The sequence below is a fragment of the Carcharhinus amblyrhynchos genome, chromosome 14 (genome assembly GCF_965287045.1).
Source record: "Carcharhinus amblyrhynchos chromosome 14, sCarAmb.v2.hapA, whole genome shotgun sequence".
Taxonomy (NCBI): domain Eukaryota; kingdom Metazoa; phylum Chordata; class Chondrichthyes; order Carcharhiniformes; family Carcharhinidae; genus Carcharhinus; species Carcharhinus amblyrhynchos.
This window is the reverse complement of record NC_137337.1, coordinates 47,135,197-47,162,450: the sequence shown is the minus strand read 5'-3', so window position 1 is coordinate 47,162,450 and position 27,254 is coordinate 47,135,197. Positions and strand designations below refer to the sequence as shown.

Below are 27,254 nucleotides of genomic sequence, written 5' to 3'. Positions count from 1 at the left end.
ATATTTGAGGTTACTGGGACAGGGCCTGGGTGGGATTGTTTTCAGTGAAGCCTTGATGGGCTGAATGGCCTCCTTCTGCACTGTGCGGATTCTATGTTTCTACAAATTCTCAACCTACTACTAAAGATTTGTTTTAAATTTGGTAACCATTTTAAAACCATTGCGTAATCACTCATGCCAGAACAAGAAGTGAAAGTGATTGGATCAAAGCAATACTGCTTTTGTGCAAGCCAAAAAAACATTGCTCAAATCGGAAATTGTTACAAATTTTGATCCTATCCTACCCCTACAGTTAGCATCTGACACATCTCCTTATGGTGTTGGAGTGGTGGTATCCCACATCAAGCCATTGGGTGAAGAAAGACCCATTGCTTTTGCATATTGAAACTTGAACAAGGCTGAAAGTTTGCACAAATTGAAAGGGAAGCATGAGGGATTATCTTTGGAATAAAGAAAATTCACCAATTCCTATATGAAAGAAAGTTCACACTGTTGACGCACCATCATCCTTTAACTACCATTTTTGCACCACAAACATGAATCTCAAGTAGAATGCAAAGGTAGGTATTTTGTATTGTCTGCACATACTTATATCATTAAGTACCAACAATCAAGTCTACATTGTAATGTGGGATGGACTGCCAAGATTCCCACTACCAGGTAGTTTGTCAGATAGTAGTTTGTCAAACTACTTAAGTGAAAGTATCTTATACTTTGAACAGGTCGACAGCACACTAGTCACTTTTGGACAAGTGAGATAGTACACTCAGAACAATCTGAAACTCTGAGAAGTGATTGGCATGGTATTATCAGGGAAGGCCTCAGAGCTGACACCTGACTTGAAACCATACTCCTTTAGACAACTGGAACTGTCAATACAATCAGGATATCTTCTTTCAGGACTCAAAGTGATCATTCTGCCACCATTGAGAAGATGAGTAGTAAACAAGTTACACAAAGGCCATTGCGGGATTGCATGCCTGAAGAAAATAGCAAGGAGTTATTTCTGGTGGCCTGATTGGACATGGAAATTGAAGAAAAAACTGGGACATGATCTTCATGTGTGAAGGAAAGAAACCTACAACTGTTAGCACCACTGCATCCTTGGGATTGGCCAGAAAAAACTTGGCTATGAGTGTACATAGATTTTGCAGGACCTTTTGAAGGACATATGTTCTTAGTAATAGTTGACGCTCATTCAAAATGGCCAGAAGCCACTAAAATGAAATCTACTTCATCAGAAAAGACTGTCAAGAAGTTCAGAGAAGTCTTTAGCTGGTTTGGATTCCCTGAACAATTTGTTAGTGACAAAGGATCTCAATTTGTCTCCCAAGAATTCAAACACTTCTTGAATTATATTCAACATATTAGGTCTGCATCGTACCATCCTGTAACAAATGCACTAGTGGAACATAGCACCCAAAACCGTGAAGCGCACATTGAAAGGAACAAGGTTCGCTGGTCGACCGTCTTAACCAATTCTGACTAATGTATAGGAATACCATTCATTTGATGACCAAAATCTCTCCTGTATCATTAATGATGAAGAGACAACTACATTCAGCACTTGACTCGTTGAAACCTCTGAAAATGACAGAAATAACAAGCACAGATGGAACAGTGGGAAAACAAAGCAAAATATGGCATCTCCCACCAAGGACAAGGAGTGTTAGCCAGGAATTACTCTATAGGAGAGAAATGGGTTCCTGCCATGATCCTTGCAGAGGTTGGAGCTGTCTTCTATACAGTCCAAACAGGGGATAATGTCATCTGGAGGAAGCATGCAGACCAACTTTTGGCAGGAAGAACCGATCCATCAGAAACGGAACCTGCTGCAAATCCAGGTTCAAAATCCTAGCCTGAAGCGATAGATATTGTTGAAGAAAACAACACCTCACCTGTAGCCCTAACATCGAGTCAACTTATAGTTACAATGTTGATGCTAGTCAAAACAACAAAGGCAAAAGCGTCAGAGATTATAATGCAAAGAAGAAGATGCTAGAGGTTTGCCATTAATCATTTCAAGAACAACAACCTCCACACGGTCTGACTTATCGATTAATATTCATGTTGCACATGATTGAATTTGTTGGGGATGTTCAGTTTAAAAGGGGAGAAGATGTTCTGCATTAATATTGTTGCTATGATAGATTCTTGGTAGCTGTAGTTCATGTATTTGCCAGGAGTAACTTCACAGATTACCAGCGCAGGAAACTGCCAGAGTGGAGAAGCAGCCTGTAAATCATCAGCACTATCCTGTAAATAAAGCTCCATTGTTTTTAACCCTTCATGCTTCCGAACATCAATTCTCCAATATTCAGAAAAAGCATTACTTACGTTTTTGATGAAATGGCCAATTAGTATCTGGATAGTTTGCAAATCAAGGTCAAAGATGGTTTCTACTTTGTGGGTAGCTATTTGCTTACCATTCTGCTCACATTCTGTTAAGAATAAAGTTAAATGATAAAGTAAAATAATTCAAACTGTCTTTATTAAAACCATGCACACCAATAGGTTTCATCCTTTATACTTACCATTACTTTCAGTTGCAACTTCAACTCTTGAATCAACAATTACTGGTGAGTTTTTAACCTCATCAGCATCTTTATTTAATGCTGAGGATATAATTTTCTCTTCTATTTCCTGGTGACTAGTTTTCGCCTTTGTATCATCTGGATCTTTCTGTGAACCATTTCCTAATTTACTTTCCACTTGATCCTTGTCAGGTGCTTCCTCTGAATCAGATATTTTATCTGGTCGGTTTAAGACAGGCAGTTCCAGTGTTTGTCTCTCTGTTACTTCTGAAATAATATCTTTGGTCCCTTTTTGCTCCTGCACATCTTTGCTCATTTGACCATTCTTGCCATAAATTTCTGAACTTTGCTCATTGTATGCGAGACCAACCTCTAAAGTGTCTCCCGAATGGAAAGCACCTGCAAAATAAAGAATAAAGTGTTTATTGTCTCTAATTATCTGCAATAACATAACAAAAATGCGCTTTGTTGCTCACCTTGATTTTAATGGCCTGAAAATTGATAGCAAAAAAAAGCAGAGACTGTAATAGTGATGTGATGAATTAGAGATAAATATTGTTTTCGAATTAAATTTTTTGAGATGAACAACAAAGAAAATACATTGTTGTGATAGATGCAGTGTAATATTGGTTTGGAAAAAAATGTAAGTTATCTATTCTTCTAGGAAGTAAGAAAGCATAAAATCTGTTTTTAAAAATCTACTGTTAATTCAGGAAGATTTCAAGATTATGCTATTAAAAAAATTCTATTTTCTTCTGTACCTATCTACTACACTGAGTTTTCTTTCCTTTGGTGTCTCCAAGTTATGTATCAGCTCTGGGCTGAGAGAATAAGCAGAACATTCTACTTCTAAATTTCTACCAATACATCAACAACGTAAACATAAATAGCACCTTCAATCTTACGAAACATCTCAAAATGCTTCACAGGAGCATTATAAACAACGTATGACACCAACCCACACAAAACCAGGCATCTGAATAGCCTAGGCAACGCCATTTCTGATTTTCATTCTACCACAATGGGGAAACAATTATACTTTTGGCTATGTTGGGTATTCATGTAAGTTTAGAATCAGACCTGTGCCACACCACTTCACATTACTACTCCAGTGCACTCTACCACCATGATAGAGCAGTGGACCAGTACCTTCAATTGAATATGCTGTGTAATTTAAATTTATATAGTTTATTGCAAGACCTGAACATTTTGCTTTATTGCCCTCTCTGTTGGCGAAGTATAAAACAATTTGTTCATTTAAGGGCTGCCAGCTGAGTCCATGCATTAATCTTTTCACAACACAGTGAGAAAACAGAAAAATGGTGACAAGGCTGGGATAGAATTGTTTTTTCCACATTCCATTTGTAAAGTTAAGGATTGAAGATTTGAAGCATTTTTGAAACTCCTAAACTTGTTTCTCAGGATGTAGCAATGTGATTGCTCCATATGCACATCCTGTTCAGGTACACAGTGAGTCAGCCTGGCACAAAACCGGAAATTGGCACTGAAAGATTTTTTGAGGACAATGAGGGAATTCAGCCCTAATAAAGCAGACGGGTCTAATTAGGAATAAATGTTCCTAATTATTTGGCTGAAAACAAACAAAAATAGATGAGGATAAAGGAAATGTTTTCCTTGTCATGATGGGGCCACGTGCTTATGAGATGGTGTCTAATCAATGTGGCCCATGAGGTCCCGGTACTCTGGAACAGGCTGACATTAATGAGATTCTAGACTCATATTATGCCACAGTTAAGACTGAGATTGCACTGAGAATTGCATTTGGTGAGAGAAATCAGTTGCCAAATGAGATTGTGATAGATTACATTCTCAAGTAAGAAACTTGTGCCGGTGAGCATGGTACAGACTTAAAAGTCAACCTTACAGACATGGTTGTAGGAGGCTTAAAGAGCAATAAACTCAAGCCAAGCTTTTGAGCTCACCTGGAAGGAGGCTTGTGATGAGATCCATGGAAATAGCACAAACACAAATTTCAAGCAAATTCTTTTCCTGAGCCAGCAGGGGAAGTCCACTGGATTTCAGTGAGATCCAGGTCATGGCAGCCAACTTCACATTCAGTCTGAGAGTCAGAAATTTAGATATTACCGTTGCCATGGAGGAATCAATTATTTAAACATCCCCATTTCCAGTCAAAGCACCATGCCCCTGGAAAGTTGGTCAAAAGGTATCGAATAAAAGGATTGTTAAGGAAAAAGTGGAACCTATCAGAGATGAAGAAGGGAACTTGTGTGAAGATACAGAGGATATGGGAAGAGTTTTAAATGTATTTTTTGTCTCCATATTCACAAAGGAAAAGAATGATATAGATATGGTAATCCAAGAGGAGCAGTGTGAAATATTGGATAAAAGAATCATGAAAAAGGAAGTGTTAAAGGAGTTGGAATCCTTGAAACTGGATAAGTCGCCAGAGCCAGATGGCTTGTTCCCTTGGATGTTGAAGGCAATCAGGGAGGAAATAGCAGCTGCCCTGAAGATTACTTTGCAATCTTCACTTGAAGGTGCCAGAGGACTGGAGAAATGCAAATGTGGTTCTGTTGTTTAAAAAAGGGATGAAGGAAATGCCAACCAATTATAAGATGGTTAGTCTTACTTCAGTAGTGGGAAAATTGTTAGAATCAATCCGGAGAGATTGGGTAAACTCATTTACAATGGCATGAACTAGTCAGGGATTATCAGTGTGACTTTGTTATGGTCATGCCTTACAAATTTGATTGAATTCCTTTGAGGAAGTGACAAGAAAGGTTGAAGAAGGTAGAGCAGTTGTCTGCATGGATTTTAGTAAGGCTTTTCACAAGGTCCCACATAGTAGACTGGTGAAAAAAATACAAACCCATGGGATACTGGATAATGTGTTGAATTGGATCCAAAGTTGACTTAGTAACAGGAAGTAAAGTGCAATGGTTGATGTCTGCCTTGGCGAATGAAAAGCTGTTTCATGTGGTGTTCCGCAGGTCTTGGTGTTGGGATTCCTGTTTATCTTAATATTATAATAATTTGGACTTGAATGTGGGAAATTGGGAAATTTGCAGACGACACAAAAATTAGCTGTGAGGTGGATAGTGTAGAAGACAGCTCCAAATGATATAGATGGGTTGGTGGAGTGGGCAAGAAAGTAGCAGATGGAGTTCAACTCTGATAAGTATGAGGTAATGCATTTATGGAGGTCAAACAATAAAATGGAATACACAATATATGGGAATATCCTGAGAGGGGCAGACGAAGTGAGAGACCTTGGTGTGCAGATACACAGGTCTAAAGGGAGCAGTACATGTAGATAAGGTTGTAAAGAAGGCATATGGAATGCTCTCCTTCACTGACAGAGGTATAGCATACAAAATAAGGGATATAATGATGGAATTGTATAAGATGCTGGTGAGGTTATAACTAGAAAATTATGTGCAGTTCGGCTCACCACATTATAGGGAGGATGGATTGCTGTGGAGAGAGGGAGGGAAGATTTATTAAAATGTTGCCAGGGCTGGAGAGATTGGAGAGTTGAGGTTGTTTTCCTTGGAGCAGAAAAGGCCAATGGGTAACATGATTGAGGTATGCAAAATTATGAGGGATTGAGATAGAGTAGACAGGAGTACTCTCTTTCCCTTGGCAGAGAGCTCAGAAAGCAGTGGTTACAGGTTCAAGTTAAGTGGCAGAAGGATTACAGGGGACATGAGGAAAAACATTTTACGCAAAGGATGGTGGGTGACTAGCTACCATGTGTTGGTGGTGGAGGCAGAGAGACTAAACTCCCTTGAAAACTATTGGATCTGCACCTTATTTGCTGCAAGCTGCTGTGTTATGGGCCATGTATAGGAAGATGGGATTAGAAAGCACACTGGCTGTTTTTATGTCCAGTAAGAGGTCTCTCAACACCAGGTTAAAATCCAACAGGTTTATTTGGTAGCACAAGCCACAAACTTTCAGACCGCTGCTCCTTCATCAGGTGAGCAGCGCTCTGAAAGCTTGTGTCTTATGCTACCAAATAAACCTGCTGGACTTTAGCCTGGTGTTGTGAGACTTCTTACTGTGCTTACCCCAGTCCAACAACAACATCTTCACATTATGTCTTTATGTCAGCATGAACAAGATGGGCTGAATGGCCCCCTTGCGTATTTTTTCTATGCTTCTATGGTTCTCTATCCAGATGGCATGAGGGAGAAGAAGAAACAATAATGTGCCAGGTTGTGATATGTCACATGCAACATGTCAAGATTGTGCTAGTTCAGGGTCTAGAAGTCTTCAAATATTCATCTGATAGATGTGGAAATAGAAATCAATCACGAAGGTCATTAGCTTTACTCAATCTGAGAGCAAGGGAAACAGCATGTGAAATGTGAGCATAAGAGGACTGAAGATAAACCCTCGCAGTAAAAATGAAAGTCAGGAGATTCACAACTTAATGTCACTGTTGACAGAGCTGTAACTGTGTCTGTTATCTCAGAAAGAGAAATCCCTAAGCCACATTCCCTCACGCAAAACCGGTGTGAAAGGGACTTGTTATTCCAAAGAATATTTCAGTGTTAGGTGAGGTTAGTGTTAAAGTTGAATATTATGATTACTTCCCATTGGTAGTAATAAGAGGTAATCGAGTTTTGTACAGTAGGGATCAGTAAGTTATTGAGGAAATGCTAAGACAGCACAAATTGGTCTTTGAGCAAGGAGGATCAAATGATAAAATTAGCTATCATTATGATATTGAATATTGTAAGTCAGCAGATCATACAAATATGGATATTCAAGATTTCCTTTGATGCCTGATTAGTTTTTGTGAATTAGTTTACAAACACAAATAACGTGCCAGTATCTGTCAGAGAAATTAGTGAAGGAACTCAGTGTGCTGCTCAGTAAAGTGCTCAATTATGTCATGAATTGCTGGCCTAGAGATTGTGGTGATGATAAATCACAGGAGTATTCCATATGTAGAAGTTAACTGAGTAGTTTAGAGGCAGATTGTTAGAACTTCATCAATAGCATCAAAGGATAGTGCATATGAAAGCAGGAGCAAGAAGCTATTTTTGCTATTCAAAGTTAGATAGAAGAATTGTGGTGTGTCTCAGAATTAATTTCATAGCCAAACACAAGAAAACTCATAAACTCATAGAATCGTACAGTGCAGAAGACATCCTTCAGCCCATTGAGTCATACCGACACATTAGAGTCACCTGAACTCCTATCTGCCAGCATTGGCCCATAGCCCTGAATGTTGCGATGTGCCAAGTGCTCATCCAGATACTTTTTAAAGGATGTGAGGCAACTGGCCTCCACCACCCTCCTACCAGAGCATTCCAGGCTCTCATCAACCTCTGGGTAAAAGGGATTTTCCTCATATCCCCCCTAAACCTTCTGCCCCTCATCTTGAATCTATGTCCCCTCGTGACTGACCCTTCAACTAAGGGGAACAGCTGCTCTTTATGCACTCTGTCCTTGCCCCTCATAGTCTTGTATATTTTGATCAGATCGCTTGTACTGTGGGAACAAGTGAACACTCAAAGAGCCAAATAGCCTCCTTATGCACTGTAGGGATTCTATAGTTCTAAAATAAAGAGGGTCTTGATATACGAGGCATGAAACTCAGATAAATACAAAATGCTGTGCATTCTGGAAATCTGAAATAAAAACAGAATTGCTGGAAAAACTCAGCAGGTCTGGCACCATCTGTGGAGAAAGAAACAGAGATCAGGTTTTGAGTCCATATGATTCTTCTACTGAACTCAGAGTTCAGTGCTGGTCAGAAGGCCATGGTGATAAGGAGATACATGTTTGGAGTTGTTGTAAATAGACAAGATGCATTCATATATCAAGTGAATATTGGAGAGAGACTCAGTCAGCATTGTGTAGATCATTTACATAAAAGTGGAAATCTTACAAAGGAAGAGCATGAGAAACCTCCTACAATCTAAATATTTCCCACAGTCTAAAGCGAATAGCACATAGAAACGGAAAGGTTGCCAATAGTTAAGAATCCCCCAGTATGGCAAAGAGAGTCAGGATCTTTAATTAAGACAAAGTAAACTAATGTCACAGTTCTAAGCATTAAGTGAAGTTGGTAGTCAAAGTTCAGATTTTCAGTAAGAGATTTTGGGAGAACAGAGTCAAGCTACTTGAAACGGAAGGAGATACTCAGGCAGAAGGGGAAAGGAGTCAGATAAGTTAATTGAAAGTATGTAGGAAGGAAGTAAATAGTTGTTTTTGTCATTGTTTCTTGTCAAGTGATGATATTTTTGTTAAACGCCCACTGGTGTTAAGCAAAAATGATTTGTCTTACATATAAATTACTCTTTGTAGTCTCAGTCATATATATTTTAGTTCTGATTACCATAAAACAAATATGCAACCCAGCCTGTCAAATGTTCAGCTTTGTTGATTGTTAATTTAGTCTTATTATATTCTGGGGACGTATGTACACGCACCATTTTACATTTTAAGTTTTTTTAAAATGAGGAATGCAAGATCTGAGCATTTTGTTATATTGCCCCCTCTGTTGGGGAGGTGTATAATGGTTGCACCTTTATGCAGTACAATACACAACAATTTCCTTAGTGCAATACACAACAATTTGAGATTCCTGAATGGTTAAACTATCAAATGTTTTCTGATAGGCTTGGATCTCAGTAAGTCATTAGCTCAATACATGCAGAGCCTTGGGAATATTACTGAACTCTGAAGGTGAAAGTCTAGGGTCCAGTTGAATTTGTTTTACTGGGTTGTCAGTGAAGATCTTTTCTTCAAGTCCTTGCAATGGAGTGCCGATGTGTTTCCCAAGCTTCCTTACTTACGTTGGAAACTGGACCAAAGTGCTTAATGTTGTGTGAGAGCAGGAATAGACTTAGCTCCAATCACTTCCACAGTCAACTTGCTTGTATTCACTTACGGTTCAGACTCACACATTAAGAATGATCAGTGCTACTCATAGACATACTAATCAAGAGGCACCAGCCTAGGAGGGGTCAGGACTGAAGTAAGAAGAAATCACATTAAATTCAAAGTCAGTACCTTTGATAGGCAATGACCATTGAATTGGTGACACTGGTGTGCAACCTAGTTCTTGTTGGCAAGTGAATTACTGAAAGAAGATGCAAGAATATCTGATTTGAGAAACTAAATAAAAGTTCAATGTTATTTGTAAGGGTGGTCTTCTGATTGGGGGGCACTGTTGGAGCACTGCAAAAGTTGTGTTATACCTAACCTGTAATTGTTGCTGACCCTGTGCACAGTAAGAAGGGGCTCCATTTTATAGTGCTAACACTATACAAGTGGAATTTGCCAAAATACATCTCAAATATACATTTAAAAAATGGCTACTCTTGTTCTTCTTCAAAAATATAAACACATGTATGTTGGAACATGCATTATTCCCATTAACTCATTATCCAATACCTTTAATGGTGCTGGAACTAGAGACATTTGAGGTGCATTTCAATTTGATGCAAGTTAGAATATCATGTAGTTTTTGAAGCATTTCTGCATCTTCGAAATATTGCCTTTCAGTCATTCCATATTCAATATTTGCAACATTCTTGTCACAGTTGAAGTCTTTGTTTTGCCAGAAACTCTCTTCAAAAATGTTTACTTTTTGGAGGATGTTATTATTACAATTCTCATTCTCTAAATATTCAAGAATTTCTTCCAGCCATAAGAGCTTGGTTTTTTCAAAGCATTTTTCCAAATACTGCAGTTGAGCAATGCTCATGTGCTTTCTTAGGAATTTAAGATTACTATAAAAGTTTATACTGTCAAATGATGCGTCTTTTACTCTGAGCTTTTTAAACTGATCCTCTGCTTCATCTACTCCCCATGAGGCACTGCCAGTTTGATGGTCATTGGATTCAATATCCCTTGCCATTTCTGTTTCTTTATCAGCGGCATCTCCTGTTTTATATTTATTTTCAGTATTTACAGAAGTAGCTCCATTTATATTTTCAGTGGCAGCATTTGGATCACGCTCAGCTGCTGTGCTTAACTGGTTTGTACCTGGCTTTTTATCATAGGAGGTAACCATTAGCTTTCCAGAATTACTCTCCGTTTTAACTTTCCACAAGTATGCGGAAACAGGATCAGTAGATGGTTGTGGTGCTTTCTCAGTTATTATATTATGAGTCTCCCTGTAATTGTCATTCATTCCATCTCTTCTCGTTTCTTCGACAATCTGCTGTGATTCGATTTTAGCATCAGTGTCTCCACCAAAATAAGCCCCAGTAAGACTCACATTCTCTGAAAGCAGTGTATTCACAAGTTCTACTGGAGATTCATTTTCCATAGATCCATGTATCCTGTTGCTTCTTGTGCTATTTATGCTGGTGTTAATGACATTGGTTACATTTGTTTCTTCCTGTGACAAATCCTCTGTAGTGATTAAAACAGCTGACTGTTTTTTTGATTCCAAAGTTACCCGTTTATCTCCTAAGTTTTTTTGTTGATAGAGAGAGTTTTCTCGAGTCAAGGTCTTGCCGTCATTTGAAACAGTGAGCTCTTCAGATTGTGAACTGGATAAACGATCGGGTAAAATTTGTTCATTGTCTTCCAGATTGTCCTGCAGTAAGGATTCTGCAATTTCTGTTGTAGTAAACAGTTTTGATGTTAAGTCGGAAGTTATACATTGTTTCTGTGAGGCACAGTCTTTATCATCCATTTTCTCCTTTAACAGAAGTTTATCTCCAACTGAATCAGTATGTTGCTCAGGTTGTGCAAGTGCCAAAACATTTGCCTGGAAAATGTCTTCATTAACATCCAATTTTTCAGACAAAACATTTTTACTAGGACCTGACACAGAAAGCCAGTTTGAAGCAGAAGCATAAGTTACTTGGTGGTCTTGCAAGTCTTGTCCATCATCTTTTTTCAATGTAAGGGATTTACCACCATCTGCAGCCTGATTAGGTTCAGGTTCTAAGTGCCGACATTCTTTGGAAACATGTCCTTCTCCATGCAAGCATTCCTGTAATCCAGCTTCACCATGATCCAAAGTAAGCTGTCTGGATTCAGAGTCTAAGACTGGGGCTTGTCGTTGCAAGGTGGTTCTGTCGCTGTATATTTTTTCCTGTGGCAGAGCCCTAGTACGATCTGAAGCAGGTTGTAGAGACTGCATTCTCTGGGTTTCTTCAAACTGTTGATTCTGTAATGAAGGATCATGGGTATCTGGAACTGTGATCTGTTTATCGATCAAACTGGATGGGCCCATTTCCGCTAAAGCTTGTTGTTTATCCTGCTTTAATAAAGGATTGAACTGGTCTAAAATCTGCTGCTTTGCTGATGTTAAATGTTGTTCTTGTGCAACGGCTTCTTTGTTCTCCAATTCATCCTGTGAAGAAGGGATAACTTGGCTGAGGATAGGAAGTTCATCAAATTCAGAATTGAAATGTTGCTGTTCACTGAAATGATGTGCCTGGGATAAAGGCTTATCATCTGAAATGTCAAACTGTTCAACTTCCATGGTTGATGTAACATGTTGTTGTTGTGAGATTTGTTGCTCATGAAGCAATTCTTCCTCTGGTAATTGATCAATATCTGCATTACTAACTTGTCGCAAGTCTGATTTCATTACTGGGTGCTCTTGTGCAAACTTTTCTTTATTTTCTAAGGTATTCAGTGACGTAGAATCAGTCACATTTGAAACAAGCTGTTCTGAACCTAATCTAGGTACTGAATTCTGTTGTAAAGTTTCTTCAGCTTGTGACTTGTCCCACACTGAAGATTCTGCATTATCTTCTACTCTAAGAAGTGAAGTTTCTGAACTTGGATCTCCTACAGATCTCCTCAGTTCAGAAGTCGACGATAACTGTTGTTCTTCCTCATAGAAATGTTCTTGTACTGACGGTTCATCTTTACTTATGGCACTAAATTCTTCCACTGATGAAATTAGATCATGGTTGTGCAAAATTTCCTGTTCACAATGTAATTTTTTGCCGATATGTAGGTTTTTATATGTCATAGACCTCTCGTAACCTGAACTATGTTTCTTCATTTCTGAAGAAAATTTTAAATGTTCTTGCAAATTTTGTTCTTCATGGACATTTTCCTGAGTCAAATGTTTATTATGTCCCATGAATTGTGAATCTGGCATTACATTTTGCTCTTGTAAATTTTGGACTTCTGATTTTTGAACATCTTGAAATTTCGATGTTATGCCATCAAAACTGAAACTGTTTTTTAAACCATTTGTTGAAACTATCGACTCTGTGTTTTCACTTCTTATTTCCTTGAGTTCCTTTGCAGCCTGCTGCAAGCCTTCGGACTGGCAGCTGAACTCATTCTCCATTGTGCACAGACTATCTGGATACTGGATTGCTTCTTCATTTATGAATGAATCACCAATCAATTCATCACCTTCACTTGGAGCATCATTTATGACATGTTCTGAAGAACTATCTTCAGATTCACTATTTATTGTGTTTTCATTATCTTCAGTGGTGCTTTTCTTTGTGTTTTCTAGTGGATCAGTTTGGTCATTGTTTTGACCAAATGTTAATATATCACTTAAACCAAAATGAAAATACTGTGATTCTGACCTACGATTATCCTGTATATTTTCTTTAATGTCATCAATATTTTCTTTGGGTTCTTGTTGCAAAGTAGCAGACTGATCTTCATTGTACTGATCTAAGCCTAGTGTCTTAGTTAAACCAAAGTGATACCATGGTGATGATTTTGATCCATCCGTGGCTTTCGTGTAATCTTTCTCATTGTCATTAACATTTTGTGTTTCTTCTGATTTCCTGAAATTCTGGTCTACACTGTTTTCACTAAATCTAAATGTATCACGTATTGTATCAAAGTGAAACCACCATGTTTTTGAATCATCATTATCCATGGTATTCCCTTCCCCAGCATTTTCTGTTTCTTCAGACATGCCTGAATGCTCAACTTTATTGTTCTGATGCAACCATAATTTGTCCTTTGAATCAAATGACAAGCGATCGTTACCCATTTGAGTATCTTCATTGGTGTTTTTCGATGTTTTCTCTGGATTACTAGACTTTAGCCCTAGTTCGTCTGGATCTGAAAGGTCAAAAATGTTGTTTTCCGAGGTAGTTACCATATTTTTATATGAGTCTGTTGTGTCGTCAATAGAATACAATTTTCCATCTTCCTCCTTGTCTTTATTTTTATGATCATCATTGGCGGAGAGAACATCTTCTGGTGAATCACTGGTAGAACTGAACCATTTGGACAAACCACTAATCCAGGATGACTTTTCAGAACCAGGATTTTGTTTGCCCTCGTAATGCACACCATGATTTAATTCTTCAATCACTTCAGACATTGCAGTGTCCTCACTATGGTCCAATGCAATTTTTCGACTTTTAAAGGAGCTTAGCTGTAGAGACTGGTCAGAAGGTTCCGCAACCTTTTTTTCCAGATTTCTTTCCGAACTAAACCACCCGCTAATTCTAGATCCAATCCAACTAGTTTCCTCTTGTGCAAATGTAGATTCTTCAGTACTTTCAGATATAATAGTAGTGGTTTCACTGATTTCCTGCCCTTTATGTTCACTTTTTGTAACACTGTATTCACTGTATGCAGAATCAGGACCTGTGGCTAAGGTGAAGTCATTGTTATCTGTACGTTTGGAGAAACTTTCTTCACTTAATTGATTCAGGTGATCAGCTGGTGAAAGGAACTCATTTATTTGCGCTTTCGCATCAGTTGCTAGTCTTGGTTGAATTAGTTCTTCACCAGTTGTCATCTCTAACTCAGTATCATCTGCAGCTTGGTGTGTTCTTTGAAATTGCTCTTTATAAAGATTAACTACATTGTCCATAGGTTTATCTTTAGCAGAATTACCTTTGTAATCCTGGTTGTAATTGTTCGGGTTGAATTCATGTCTTAATGTGGCTTTCATTCCTTCTGGTTTTGAAAATGAATTTTCTCCATATTCATCACTAACTGAATCACTTTCTTCACTTTCAGCGTTATAATCACCTCCATCAAGGCAAAAGAAATCACTTTCCTGAAAGAAACATGCACAGACTTAAGTTTATGCTTCTGATTTAGGGTCTATTAGTTAACCTTTTGTTTTACTACACTTTTTGCATGTAGATTATTTTAGTGGGAGATATGGAATGACAGTGGAATAAGCAAATTCCAGATAAAGGTAAGGGAAGAAAGTATGCGTTGAAATTGGAATTTTAAGATATGTTAATCTGAAGAATTTATTTTGAGAAGAGATATTCTAATTAAATATGGATTAGGCTAAAATAATTGAAAGAGAAAACTGTTTAAAATCGGAAAGATCGTAAAAATATGCTTATGTATTTATGTTTGCGTTTTAATTTACTATGAAAAAAAAGAGCTAGACCTGATATGGAGTAAATTTATTAATGATATTAGTGTTCATTTCATGTCCTCTTAAAAGAAAACATGAATGAGTTTTTGCTGGTATTCTGCTGTTTCCCTGTTCTGCCAATTGTTGAGGGTAAAATGCTCAGGATTAGCATATTCTTTTGGTTTTGCATTCCAAAATAGATAGACAATCAATATTAATTTTCCAAGAGTAAAAACTCAAATATTTCTGCTCCAGACTAAACCTTATTCAATCAAAATTAAGAGTTATTTGGTTCAATCTAAAAATGAATTACTTTGAAAAGTTTGGAGCAGAATATTATCATGAAACATTGAATGTGGAAAACATTAAGTTATATTCAAGTACATCAATTTACAGATTACCTTGGTTGGCAGTTCCATTTCAGTTGATACTGAGACATCTTCAACTTGAACTGCATCTTTTGGAAAATACCCAAATTGCTTTCCCATCTAAAACAAAACAAAGTAATTACAAATCTGTAAAAAGGTCATTTAGATCTGAAACATTAACTCTGTTTTTCTCTACACAGATGCAGACTCTATCCAGCATCTTCTGTTTTAATTTCAAGCTCCTAGCATCTGCACATTTTGTTTGCAATTACAAGTCAACTGATGAGCATCACAAATGTTTGCATCTTGGAAATGTAGCATTTTATGTATGTATTCCATTAGTAACAAGAAGATTACAAAATATGGATCATCATTCATCTCTTGCTCCATTGTGTGTGATGTATCATAATTTAAACTCATACTTAAGAAACTCAATTAATGTTCAGAAGCTCATTTCTAGTTACTGAAAACATTGCACGAATAAAGTGATATGTGTGTGTGTGTGTGTGTGTGTGTGTGTGTGTGTGTGTGTGTGTGTGTGTGTGTGTGTGTGTGTGATCTACATAAGAAACACAACTCATAGAACTAGGGAATTATTGAAGCCCATGTATTAGCTAGCTAAGTAATGGCAGCAAATAATTATATTGGGTTCATGTTACTTAATAAAAACAACTTGCATTTATTTGGTGTATTTAATGTAATAAAAGATTCTAAAGTGCTTTGAATAAAAACTGATATCGAGCCAAAGAAGACATTAGGATAGGTGATTAAAGACTTTGTCAAAGAGATAGGTATTAAAGAGGACAGAACAGGGAGAAGTGGTGAGGTTCAGGGAGAGAATTTGAGAGCTTATAACTTTGCTGGCTAAAGGCATGGTCATCAAGAAATGCAGAGTTCTCGGGGGGGCTGGAGAAGGTTACAGAGACAGGAGACCAAGAGAAGGATTTTAAATATGAAGATGAGAAGAAGTGATGTTTGATTGAACATGGGAGAGGGTTTTAGGGAAACGGTTGTCAATGGTGACAAGCTGTCTGGAGTTCTCTTTGTATTCCAGAATGATGCTGCAGTAATAAACAGTTTTAGCAGAACCCATGTTTGTTTGGGTTCAACCAGATCTAGTGATGATAGGCCAAACCCATTGTGGGCTATTTATGTTCAAATTTGAATCCATTAGCTTTAAGGGAGTGAAGATGAAGGCTGTACTTAGAGGAACAATTGTGATGGGAGAAATTAAGATTCGGTTAAAATTTGATTGGGGACAACGGCATCAAAATGGCCTAGCAAGCCCTCAGTTGTATCAATCGCTACACAATCTCAACAAAGAAATAAAACCAGTTGGAGCACTTGGCATCGACGTAGGCACTAGAAAAGACAAGAGCAAAACAAGCAGCCCTGTCAACACGGCAAAGTCCTCCTCATTAACCTCTGGGGGCTAGTGTCAAAATTGGGAGAGCTGTCTCACAGACTAATTACACAACAGCCTGGCACAGTCACCCTGGATCTGTCCTGTCCCACAGGCAGGACGGACCCAGTGGAGGCAGCAGCATAGTGGTAAAGTCGGGAGGGAGTTGCCCCAGGAGTTCTCAACATCAGCTCTGGACCCCACGAAGTCTCATGGCTTCAGCTAAATATGGGCAAGGAAACCTCTTGCTGGTTATCACGTACCATCCTCCTTTGGCTGACAAATAAGTCCATGTTGAACAACACTTGGAGGAAGCACTGAGAGTAATACGAGCACAAAATAAACTCTGGGTGCGGTATTTCAATGCCCACCACCAAGAGTGGCTCAGCAGCAGCGCCACTGATCGAGCTGGTCCAGTCCTAAAGAATATAACTGCTAGATTGGGTCTGCTGCAGGCGGTGAAAGAACCAACAAGAAGAAAAAATATACTTGACCTCATCTTTACCAAATTGCTGGCTGCAAATGTATCTCTATGACAGTATTGATAAGGGTGACCCCTGTACAGTCCTTGTGGAGACAAAGTCCCACCTTCACATTGAGAAAAACCTCCATCGTGTTGTGTCGCATTATCACCGTGCTAAATGGGACAGACTGTGAACTGATCTAGCAGGGGGGCATGCCAGGAGCAGCACCAGGCATATGTAAAAATGAAGTGTCAACCTGGTGAAGCTACCAATCAGGACTATTTACATGCCAAATGGCAAAAACAGCAATTGATAGACAAAACTCAGCAATCCCACAACCAACGGATCAGATCTAAGATCTGCAGTCCTCCATGTCCTGTCGTGAATGGTGGACAATTAAACAACTCACTGGAGGAAGAGGCTCCACAACTATCCCCATCCACAATGATAGAGGAGCCCAGCACATCAGTGCAAAAATAAAGCTGAAGTATTCACAGCAACCTTCAGCCAGAAGTGCCGAGTGGATGATCTATAATGGCCTCCTCCAAATGGTCCCCAGCATCTCAGACGCCAGTCTCCAGGCAATTCGATTCACTCCGCATGATATCAAGAAACACTGGATACAGTAAAAGCAATGGACCCTAATAACATTCTGGCAATAGTACTGAAGACTTGTGCTCCAGAACTTGCGGCTCCCCTAGCCAAGCTCTTCCAGTACAGTTACAGCACTGGCATCTACCCAACAATGTGAGAAATTGCCCAGCTATGTCCTGTACACAAAAAGCAGGACAAATCCATCCAAGCCAATTATCCCCCAATCAGTCTATGCTCGATCATCAATAAAGTGATGGAAGGGCTCATCAACAATGCTATCAAGCAACACCTGCTCAGCAATAACCTGCTCGGTGATGCCCAATTTCAGTTTTGCCAGGGTCACTCAGCTCCTGACCTTCCAGCCTTGGTTCAAACATGAACAAAAGAGTTGAATTCCAGAGGTGAAGTGAGAGTGACTGTTGTTGACATCAAGGCCGCATTCGACCAAATGTGACAACAAGAAACCCTAGCAAAGCTGGAATCATTAGGTATTAGGGGGCCAACATTCTGCTGGCTGGAGTCATACCTGGTACATAGGAAGATGGTTGGGGTTGTGGAGGATCAGTCATCTCAGCTCCAGGACATCGCTGCAGGAGTTCCTCAGGGTAGTGTACCAGGCCCAACAATCTTCAGCTGCTTCATCAGTGACCTACCCTCTGTCATAAGGTCAGAAGTGGGGATGTTCACTAATGATTATATAATGTTCAGCACCATTTGCGACTCCTCTGATACTGAAGCAGCCTGTGTTCAAATGCAACAAGATCTGGACAATATCCAGGCTTGGGCTGACAAATGGCAAGTAACATTCGTGCCACACAAATGCCAGGCAATGACCATCACCAATAACAGACACTCTAATCACTGCCCACTGAAATTCAAAAGTGTTGCCATCACTGAGTCCCCCACTGTCAACATCCTTGGGGCTACCATTGACCAGAAACTCAAATGGACTCACGACATAAACAAAGTGGGTACAGGAGCATGTTAGAGGCTAGAAATACTGTGGAGAGTAACTCACCTCCTGGCTCCCCAAAGCCTATCCACCATTTTCAAGGCACAAGTTAGGAGTGTGATGGCATACACCCCACTTGCCTAGATGGATGCAGCTCCAACAACACCCAAGAAGCTTGATACCATCCAAGACAAAGCAGCCCATTTGATTGGCACCATATCTACATACATCCAATCCCTCCACCACCAACATTCAATGGCAGCAGTGTGTACTATCTAAAAGATGCACTGCAGCATTTCACCAAAGATCCTTAGACAGCACCTTCCAAACCCACGACCATTTTCATAGAACCATAGAACACTACAGCACAGAAACAGACCTTTTGGCCCTTCTTGGCTGTGCCGAACCATTTTTCTGCCTAGTCCCACTGACCTGCACCTGGACCATATCCCTCCACACCCCTCTCATCCATGTACCTGTCCAAGTTTTCCTTAAATGTTAAAAGTGAACCCGCTTTCACCACTTCATCTGGCAGCTCATTCCACCATTCTCTGTGTGAAGAAGCCCCCCCCCCCCCAACTAATATTCCCTTTAAACTTTTCCCCCTTCACCCTCAACCCATGTCCTCTAGTTTTTTTCTCCCCTAGCCTCAGTGGAAAAAGCCTGCTTGCATTCACTCTATCTATACCCATCATAATTTTATACACCTCTATCAAATCTCCTCTCATTCTTCTACACTCCAAAGAATAAAGTCCTAACCTATTCAACCTTTCTCTGTAACTCAGTTTCTCAAGTCCCCGCAACATCCTTGTAAACCTTCTCTGCAATCTTTATACCATATTAATATCCTTCCTGTAATTAGGTGATCAAAACTGCACACAATACTCTAAATTTGGCCTCACCAATATCTTATACAACCTCACCATAACATTCCAACTCTTTTACTCAATACTTTGATTTGTAAAGACCAATGTTCCAAAAGCACTCTTTACGAACCCATCTACCTGTGACGCCATTTCCATCTAAAGACAAGGGCAGCAGATACATGAGAATACCACCACTTGTAAGCTCCCCCCCAAGCCGCTCACATCCTGACTTGGAAATATATTGCCATTCCTTCACAATTGCTGGGTCAAAATCCTGGAATTCCCTCCCTAACGGCATTGTGAATCAACCCACAGCACATGGACTGCATTGATTCAAGAAGGCAGCTCAGCACCACCCTCTCAAGGGCAACTAGGTATGGACAATAAATGCTGGCCAGCCAGCAACGTCCAGGACTCATGAATGAATTAAAAAAAAATCAAAGGTGGAGGTGAGGGTGTGACTTAGAAAATGGTGCTAGGGAGGTTTGTAGTCCAAAAAAGAAAATAGGCTGAACCAAAGAGAGAGTTAGTGGGAAACATCTTTACCAAAATGATGGGCTTTATAGCAAATCATGAAGAAGAGGGAGCTAAAGGCATAGAGATTGTTTAGGGGAGGATTCCAGAGCATGGAAATGTTTGTTTTAGGCACAATTTCCATCAAGGGAGAAAAAGGAATGTACAAGAGGCCAGAGTCAGAGGAATGGGTGGTTTAGATTTCCTTCCTCTACTTAACATCACATATTTTGGCCCTCCTCTATTTTTCTGTTCCTGAATCTCGTATCAGGAGATTCTGATTGGTCTCCCATCTTCCACCTTTTAAATAGCTCACTGAGGCCATTCAGCCCATTAAGCATGCTCTATCTTCAGGATCATGGGTGATCTGATTATGGCCTTATTTCCATTTTTCTTGTTTGTTCCCCCTTCCCCACTACATAACCCTTGACTCCCTTGCAGATCAAAAATCTGACTAACTCAGAGTCATACATTACAAAAAGAGGCCCTTCAGCCCACTGTGTCTGTGCCGGCCATCAAACACCTATCTATTCTAATCCTATTTTCCAGCACCTGCTCCATTGCCTTGTATGCTATCACATTTGAAGTGCTCAACTAAATGCTTCTTAAATGTTATGATGGTCCCTGCCACTACCACCCTTTCAGGCAGCGAGTTCCAGATTCCTTTGAGTGAAAAGGATTTTCCTCAAATGCCTTCTAAATCTTTTGTCCCTTACATTAATTTATATCCCTGGTTATTGACCCCTCTACAAAGGAGAAATGTTTTTTTTCCTATCTACACAATCTATGTGCCTCATAATTTTACACACCTCAATCAGGCCCCCCTCAGCCTTCTCTATTCGAAGGAAAACATCCCCAGCGTAATCAGCCTCTCTTCATGGCTGAAGTACTCCATCTTGAATATATTTAATGACCCAGCCTTTACTATTCTGTATAGTGAATTTTAATGACCCTCTGAGAGAAGAAAATCTCCCCATTATCTCAGTCTTAATTTCAAACTCCTTAATTTTAAACTGTGCCCATAGTTCTAGATTCCCCCATGAGGGGGAAATGACCTAACAGTAGCAACCACCCTGTAAAGCTCCCTCACAATCTTTTTTTATTGCATAAGTTCCCCTCTCATTCCTCTAAATGCCAATGGGTATAAGCCTAACCTTCATTCCAGGAATCAACCCAGTGAACCTTCTACAAACTTTTTTTTTGCAAAAGTATATTTTATTTGTAAAATATCCAAACGAGCATTACAAAACATTTCAAAACAGCCTTCACAAAATGTGCAATGTATCTGAATTTTCTACATAGATCATGTTGCACTCTGAGGTGCTTCAACACAATCAAAAGAATATTTCAGGCATTTCAAAATGGTTATGGCAAAAAATGCAACGGCATTTAAGTTGTCTTCTCTGAACTATTTCCAATAGGAATACATCCCTTCTTAAATAAAGTAATCAAAACTGCACACAGTATTTTAGGTGTGGTCTCACCAATGTCCTGTATAGTTGTCCTACTTCTATATTCCATTTCCTTGCAATGAAGGCCAGCATTCCATTTGCCAACTAGTTACTTGCTTTACTTCAATGCCAATGTTTTGTGATTCACGTACTAAATTCCTCTGTCCTGCAATCTCTCTCTTTAAACAATATTCCTCTTTTCTATTTTTTCTACCAAAGCGGACAAACTTACATTTCTCCACATCATGCTGCATATATCAAATGTTTGCCTACTTAATTATATCATTTCCTGTTACAGATTCTTTATATCCTCCTCACTTGCTTTTCTACCTATCATTGTTACATAAGTAAATTTGGTTACAATACAGTTGTTCCCCTCATCCAAGTCATTAATACAGATCACAAACAGTTGAAGTGCCAACATTGATCCCTGTAACAATAGTAGCAGTTTACCCACCTGAAAATTTACCCCGACTCCATGTTTCCTATTAGTTAGCCGATCCTTTATGTGTGTTAACATATTAACCCCAAAGCCATAAGTTCTTATCCTGTGCAGCAATCTTTAATGTGAAATCCTATCATATGCTTTTGGAAATACAAGTACACTGCATCTACTGGTTTCTCCTTATCTACCCTGCTTATTACATCCTCAAGAAACTTTAATAAATGTTTCAACATGATTCCAGTTTCTCAAAAACATGTTGACACTGTATGATTCGAAATATTACTATTACTACTACCTTCTTATCAATGAATTCCAGCATTTTCTCAATGACATATTAGGTTAACTGCTCTATAGTTTGCTGCTTTCTGTCACCCTCCTTTTTGAATGGTGGTGTTACATTTGTGTTTTTCCAATCTGTGGGAACCTTTCCAGAAAATAAGGAATTCTGGAAAACTACATCCATCTCGATGGCCAGTTCTTCAAAGACCCTACACCTGTCCAAAATTCTGCTTACTTGCTTTAAATCCCATTTGCTCATTACACCTGTACTTATTGAGCTACATTGCATCTTGGGTCCACCACTGTCTTATTATTCTTGTTTTAAAATCACTGCATAACCTCATCCCTTCCTATATCTATGACCTTCTCCTGTTTTTACCCAACTTGTTTTTTCCAGCTCTGGCCTGTTGTGCATTGTCCACTACTATCACCATGGAAATCCTTGCCTAAACTCTCTGCCTTTCCATCTCTCCCTCCTTTAAACCCACTTCATGGAATCACAGAATCTCTACAGTGCAGAAGGAGACCATGAAGCCCATTGTGTCTGCACCAACCACAATCTCACCACAGCCATATCCCCATAACCCTACTTATTTACCGTACTAACTCCCTGACACTAAGGGGCAATTTAGCATGGCCAATCAACCTAACCCACACATCTTTGGAGTGCAGGAGGAAACTGGAGTACTCAGAGGAAACACAGGCAGACACAGGGAGAATGTGCAAAGTCCACACAGACAGTGACCTAAGTGGGAATCGAACGCAGGTCCCTGGCATTGTGAGGCAGCTGTGCTAACCACTGTGCCACTGCGCCGTACTTCTTTGTCCAAATGTTTTCATCTCTTATGCTAATACTTTATTCTTTGGTTTGGTGTCAGTTTTGTCTGATTATGCCTCTATTATGTGCTTGGGAGGTTTGACCTTACTAAATGCGCTATATAAATGTTGTTGCATGTCTCAAGGAGGTTAGATATAGGAAGTGATGAGGAATGAAGCAATACATTGCATACATATAACAGTATACAATAGAATCGAACTATAGAATTCCTACAGTGCAGAAGGAGGCCATTTTGCTCACCAAGTGTGCACTGATTCTCTGACAGAGCATCTTACCCAGACCCACTTCTTCCCTATCCCTGTAACCCCTCGCATTTACCCCAGTAATATCCTTAACCTACACATCTTTGGACAGTAAGGAGCGATTTAGCATGGTCAATCCATCTAACCTGTATATCTTTGGACCATGGCGGGAAACCAGAGCACCCAGAGGAAACCCACACAGACACAGGGAGCACATGCAAACTCCACACAGTCACCCACTGCCAAAATTGAACCCGAGTCCCTAGGGCTGTGAGGCAGCAGTGCCACTGTGCCACCCTAGCACAACCATGAATGAAAAATGACTTGAGGATGTTGGAACATAATGAAACAAATATACATTATATATTATTGACCCATATAAAAGAGAATATATTTTGAAAAACAATGACTCACAGAATACAATACTTACAGCTCCTGCCCATAAATCATCTCTTTTCCCAGTCAACTTAAAATAAACAAATATAGAGTCTCCAGACTTGAAAGTAAGGAATCTACAATCACGACCTGTGTAGTCCACTGTAGCTTTTACTCTGCTCAGGTATCCTGTGTAAAGACCAAGAGCAGATTGGACTAAGAAGTAAAACAAGGACATAATACTTCCTTCTTTAAATCATAAGTAGTTTTTATTTGTATTATCTAAAATGTACAAATTGCTTAAATTGTTAATTTTGTACTAGAGAAATTGTAAGCTAAGGAAACTGGTCCTAGTACATCATCTATAACTTCATAATTCATTAAAGAAACCCAATTTGACTGACAGGAATCCTTATAGTAAAATGAATATCAATATGTCATGTACTCAATATTCATCTGACCAAATATTTAGACAAGATAAACAAGGTGGATGGAAGAACAGTCAATTAAATTTATTACAACAACTATACTTATATAGATTTCTTAACAATGAAATGCCTTAAAGCACTTAATGGAGGAATATAAGCGTAATAAGTGCAGAGGGAGAACAGTGAAGGTTTACCAGGCTGATTCCTGAGATGGCAGGTCTATCACATGAGGAGAGACTAAGTTGGTTAGGATTGTATTCATTGGAAGCTAAACAAATCAGGGGGGATCGCATAGAAACTTATAAAATTCCAACAGGGTTAGACAGGGCAGATCCAAAAAGAATGCTCCTGATACAAAACCAGAAAATGCTGGAGAATCTCAGAGGTCTGACAGCATCTGTGGGGAGAGAATAGAGCCACATTTTTGAGTCTGGATGACCCTTTGTCAGACCTCCTGAGATTTTCCAGCATTTTCTGTTTTTGTTTCAGATTCCAGCATCCGCTGTATTTTGCTTTTATATATCAGAATGTTCCTGACGGTGGGGGAGTCCAGAACTAGGGATCATAGTTTAAGGATAAGGGATAAACCTTTTACAACTGAGGGTGACTGTGTGGAATTCACTACTACAGAAAGTAGTGTGAGTTTTCAAGATGTAGCTCTTGGGACTAAAGAGACCAAGCAATATGGGGCGGGGGAGCGGTGATCACAATATTGAATTTGATGATCAGCCATGATCATAATGAATGATGGAATAGGTTTGAAAGGTCGAATGGCCTAATATGCTCCTACTTACTATGTTTCTAGGTAATGTATGAACGGAGGAGGAGAAAATGGATGACACAAATGCATCAGAAATAATGCTGCAACAACCAAGGCAAAATTGAAAGAAAGTTTGGTCCAGCAGCAATCAACAAATGTACTGGGATGCTGAACTTTAAAGCCAAAAATAGGCCAAATAGCAATGTCCAGTACAGTCAATATACTGCACATTGACTGTACAGCAAATTTATTTCGGCCTTCTCTCCTGCCCTAACTTCAGTGGAACTTCCACCATCTACAAGCGGGATTTCAGCCTAACTTACAATAGTGTGGCGAGAAAAGTTCCAAGGAAATTGGCCTTTCCGGAGAGAGAGAGATCGAAGGAAGTTCCGTTGCAGTCACTGGGACACAAAGAGGAGAAATTCAAGCACTGGATATGATGCAGATAAGACAATGATAGCTGCCTGATCTCCTAGCACCGGAGCGTTGGATAACTGGTGAACTTTGCACTAAGAGGATACAGCATAGAAGAAACTAAATAATAAGCAGCATAGGAAAGATGGATCAGATAATACACGGACTTCAAATCAATAAGGCAAGTGTAAGTTTGATAATTCACTACGTAACAGCAAGCCCAAGGTGCTGGCAAAAGGCGTGGAATCTTTAAAAAAACACATACGGTATAATGGTAATGAGACAGTGTGGTATTTCTTGCCGGAAGTGCCAATATGTGTCAAATGGCCTTCCGAATCTCTGATTAACACAATGTATGTGCATTAGGTCACTTACCTTCACATTCAGGATCTCCACACATCTTTAAGTCGGATAATTTTGACCCCTCGTCTGTTGGGATCAATTGTAAGAACAGCAACAGTAAAGCGTTGGATTTTGCAGCTTTTGCCACGTTGGACTGCCTCATTTTCCAATCTCCTTTCTAGAAGCTGGGCAGCAGCAAGCTGAGATGGTCACCACAGCACTGGAAATAGGGAAAGAGACACTTCCTTCCTCAGCACCCCTCCAAACAGAAAATAGTGTAATTTCTTGCTGGCTTTCAAAAACCTAACATTTTCCTGATTTCGAAAGGAAAGTTGCGACGTGTCCGTGGACTGTGGGTCACAGTAAAGGGCTTAATGATTAACTCTCTAGGCTGGATCAGGTAAATCATCAAACCTCCAACATACAGGCAGTATCTGTAATCACAAACATGCCATGTGATTTGTTCAGTTAATAAACAGCCGGCTACTTCGGTTAGATATAACATTTCGCGCTTGAAAATAACACTCCGAACTATTGATTTCTTCTGATCTCCGTTCACCTCCAGCTAATTTTTCATGTGATTAAAGTATTTGGTTATATCTCCCCTCCTGCCCCATGCAGCCTAGAAAGGTAAAGAGATTCGCAGCTTTATACAACTCAATTTATCTTCAGCTTCTGACAGAAGCTGAGGGTACACGGTTGCATATTTCTTTATTCGTTCACGGCACTGGTTGTCTATCCCCAATTGAACTGAGCATCTCAGAGGACAGTCAAGTGTCAACCACATTGCTGTGGGTCTGGAGTCACATTTAGGCCAGACCAGGTAAGGGTGGCAGAATTCCTTCCCAAAGGACACCAGTGAACCAGATGGGGTTTTACAACAGTCAGCGATAGTCTGTGGTCACCGTTAAACGATTAGTTTTATATTTCAGATATATTCGAATTCAAATTGCAGCAGCTACCCAGCCTGGGATCTGAACTCCTCACGACCTCAAAGCATTCACCAGTGACTTTACCAGCCTATCATCATCTCGCCGTATGGACAACTTTAATAGGGAAGCGTGGAAGGGGAACATGACAGCAAATGAGATTAATTCGGCCACTAAGATAAAAGCAAATTACTGCGGATGCTGGAGTTTCAGTTCAGCCACTGTATGCGTCAATATTAAACAACCGCTTTCAAAGAAGTGACTACATCAAAAACTGACCTACAAGCTAACTTTCTCTCAACCACCGCCCTTTTTTGCACTTTCAGTAATCTCTTCCATGTTGAACTTCAGTTGATTTCACTGAAAACTGGCAGGCTGAATTACATTGAACTGTAAGTAAATGTGTCGCTGCTGCTCTAGCTAATTATATCCCCCCCCCAAAAAAAACACAGAAGCCTTCCTGTCCACTCTCACGGCTCGGCCTGAACATTAATTATATTCTCCCCCAATACAGATAAACCTCTGCCTGAAGAAGCGCCTGGTTCAATCACCCATGTGTATGAAGGGCAGACACACACCTCAATATATCCAGAAAGTAGCAACACTCAAGTGAGATTGAGATAGTTTAAATTATTTACATCCTAACTAGTTGCTGCACATGTTCTTTTTCAGGAAGATTTTCATTCGGTATAAAATAGACAAACTAAGGTGATTCTGGAAAGTAAACTTCCTAAGTTTTGTTTTAATATTGGTGGGTTACTCACAGCCCTCACAGTTGAGA

At 39.5% G+C, this 27,254-nt stretch overlaps 1 protein-coding gene across 1 annotated transcript in view; it reads right to left on the bottom strand.

Annotated features, from left to right (window-relative positions):
* mia2 (MIA SH3 domain ER export factor 2) overlaps positions 1–25,894 on the bottom strand; it is a 79,009-nt gene extending 53,115 nt beyond the window's left edge. The window contains exons 1-6 of the mRNA XM_080202806.1: positions 25,578–25,894; positions 23,656–23,789; positions 15,213–15,299; positions 14,331–14,496; positions 2,535–2,933; positions 2,338–2,441 (exon numbers count right to left, since the gene is read on the bottom strand). Of these exons, the coding sequence (XP_080058932.1) occupies positions 2,338–2,441; positions 2,535–2,933; positions 14,331–14,496; positions 15,213–15,299; positions 23,656–23,789; positions 25,578–25,707 (1,020 nt within the window). The 5' untranslated portion in view covers positions 25,708–25,894. The remainder of the gene's footprint in view (positions 1–2,337; positions 2,442–2,534; positions 2,934–14,330; positions 14,497–15,212; positions 15,300–23,655; positions 23,790–25,577) is intronic.
* Between the last annotated feature and the right edge of the window lie 1,360 nt (positions 25,895–27,254).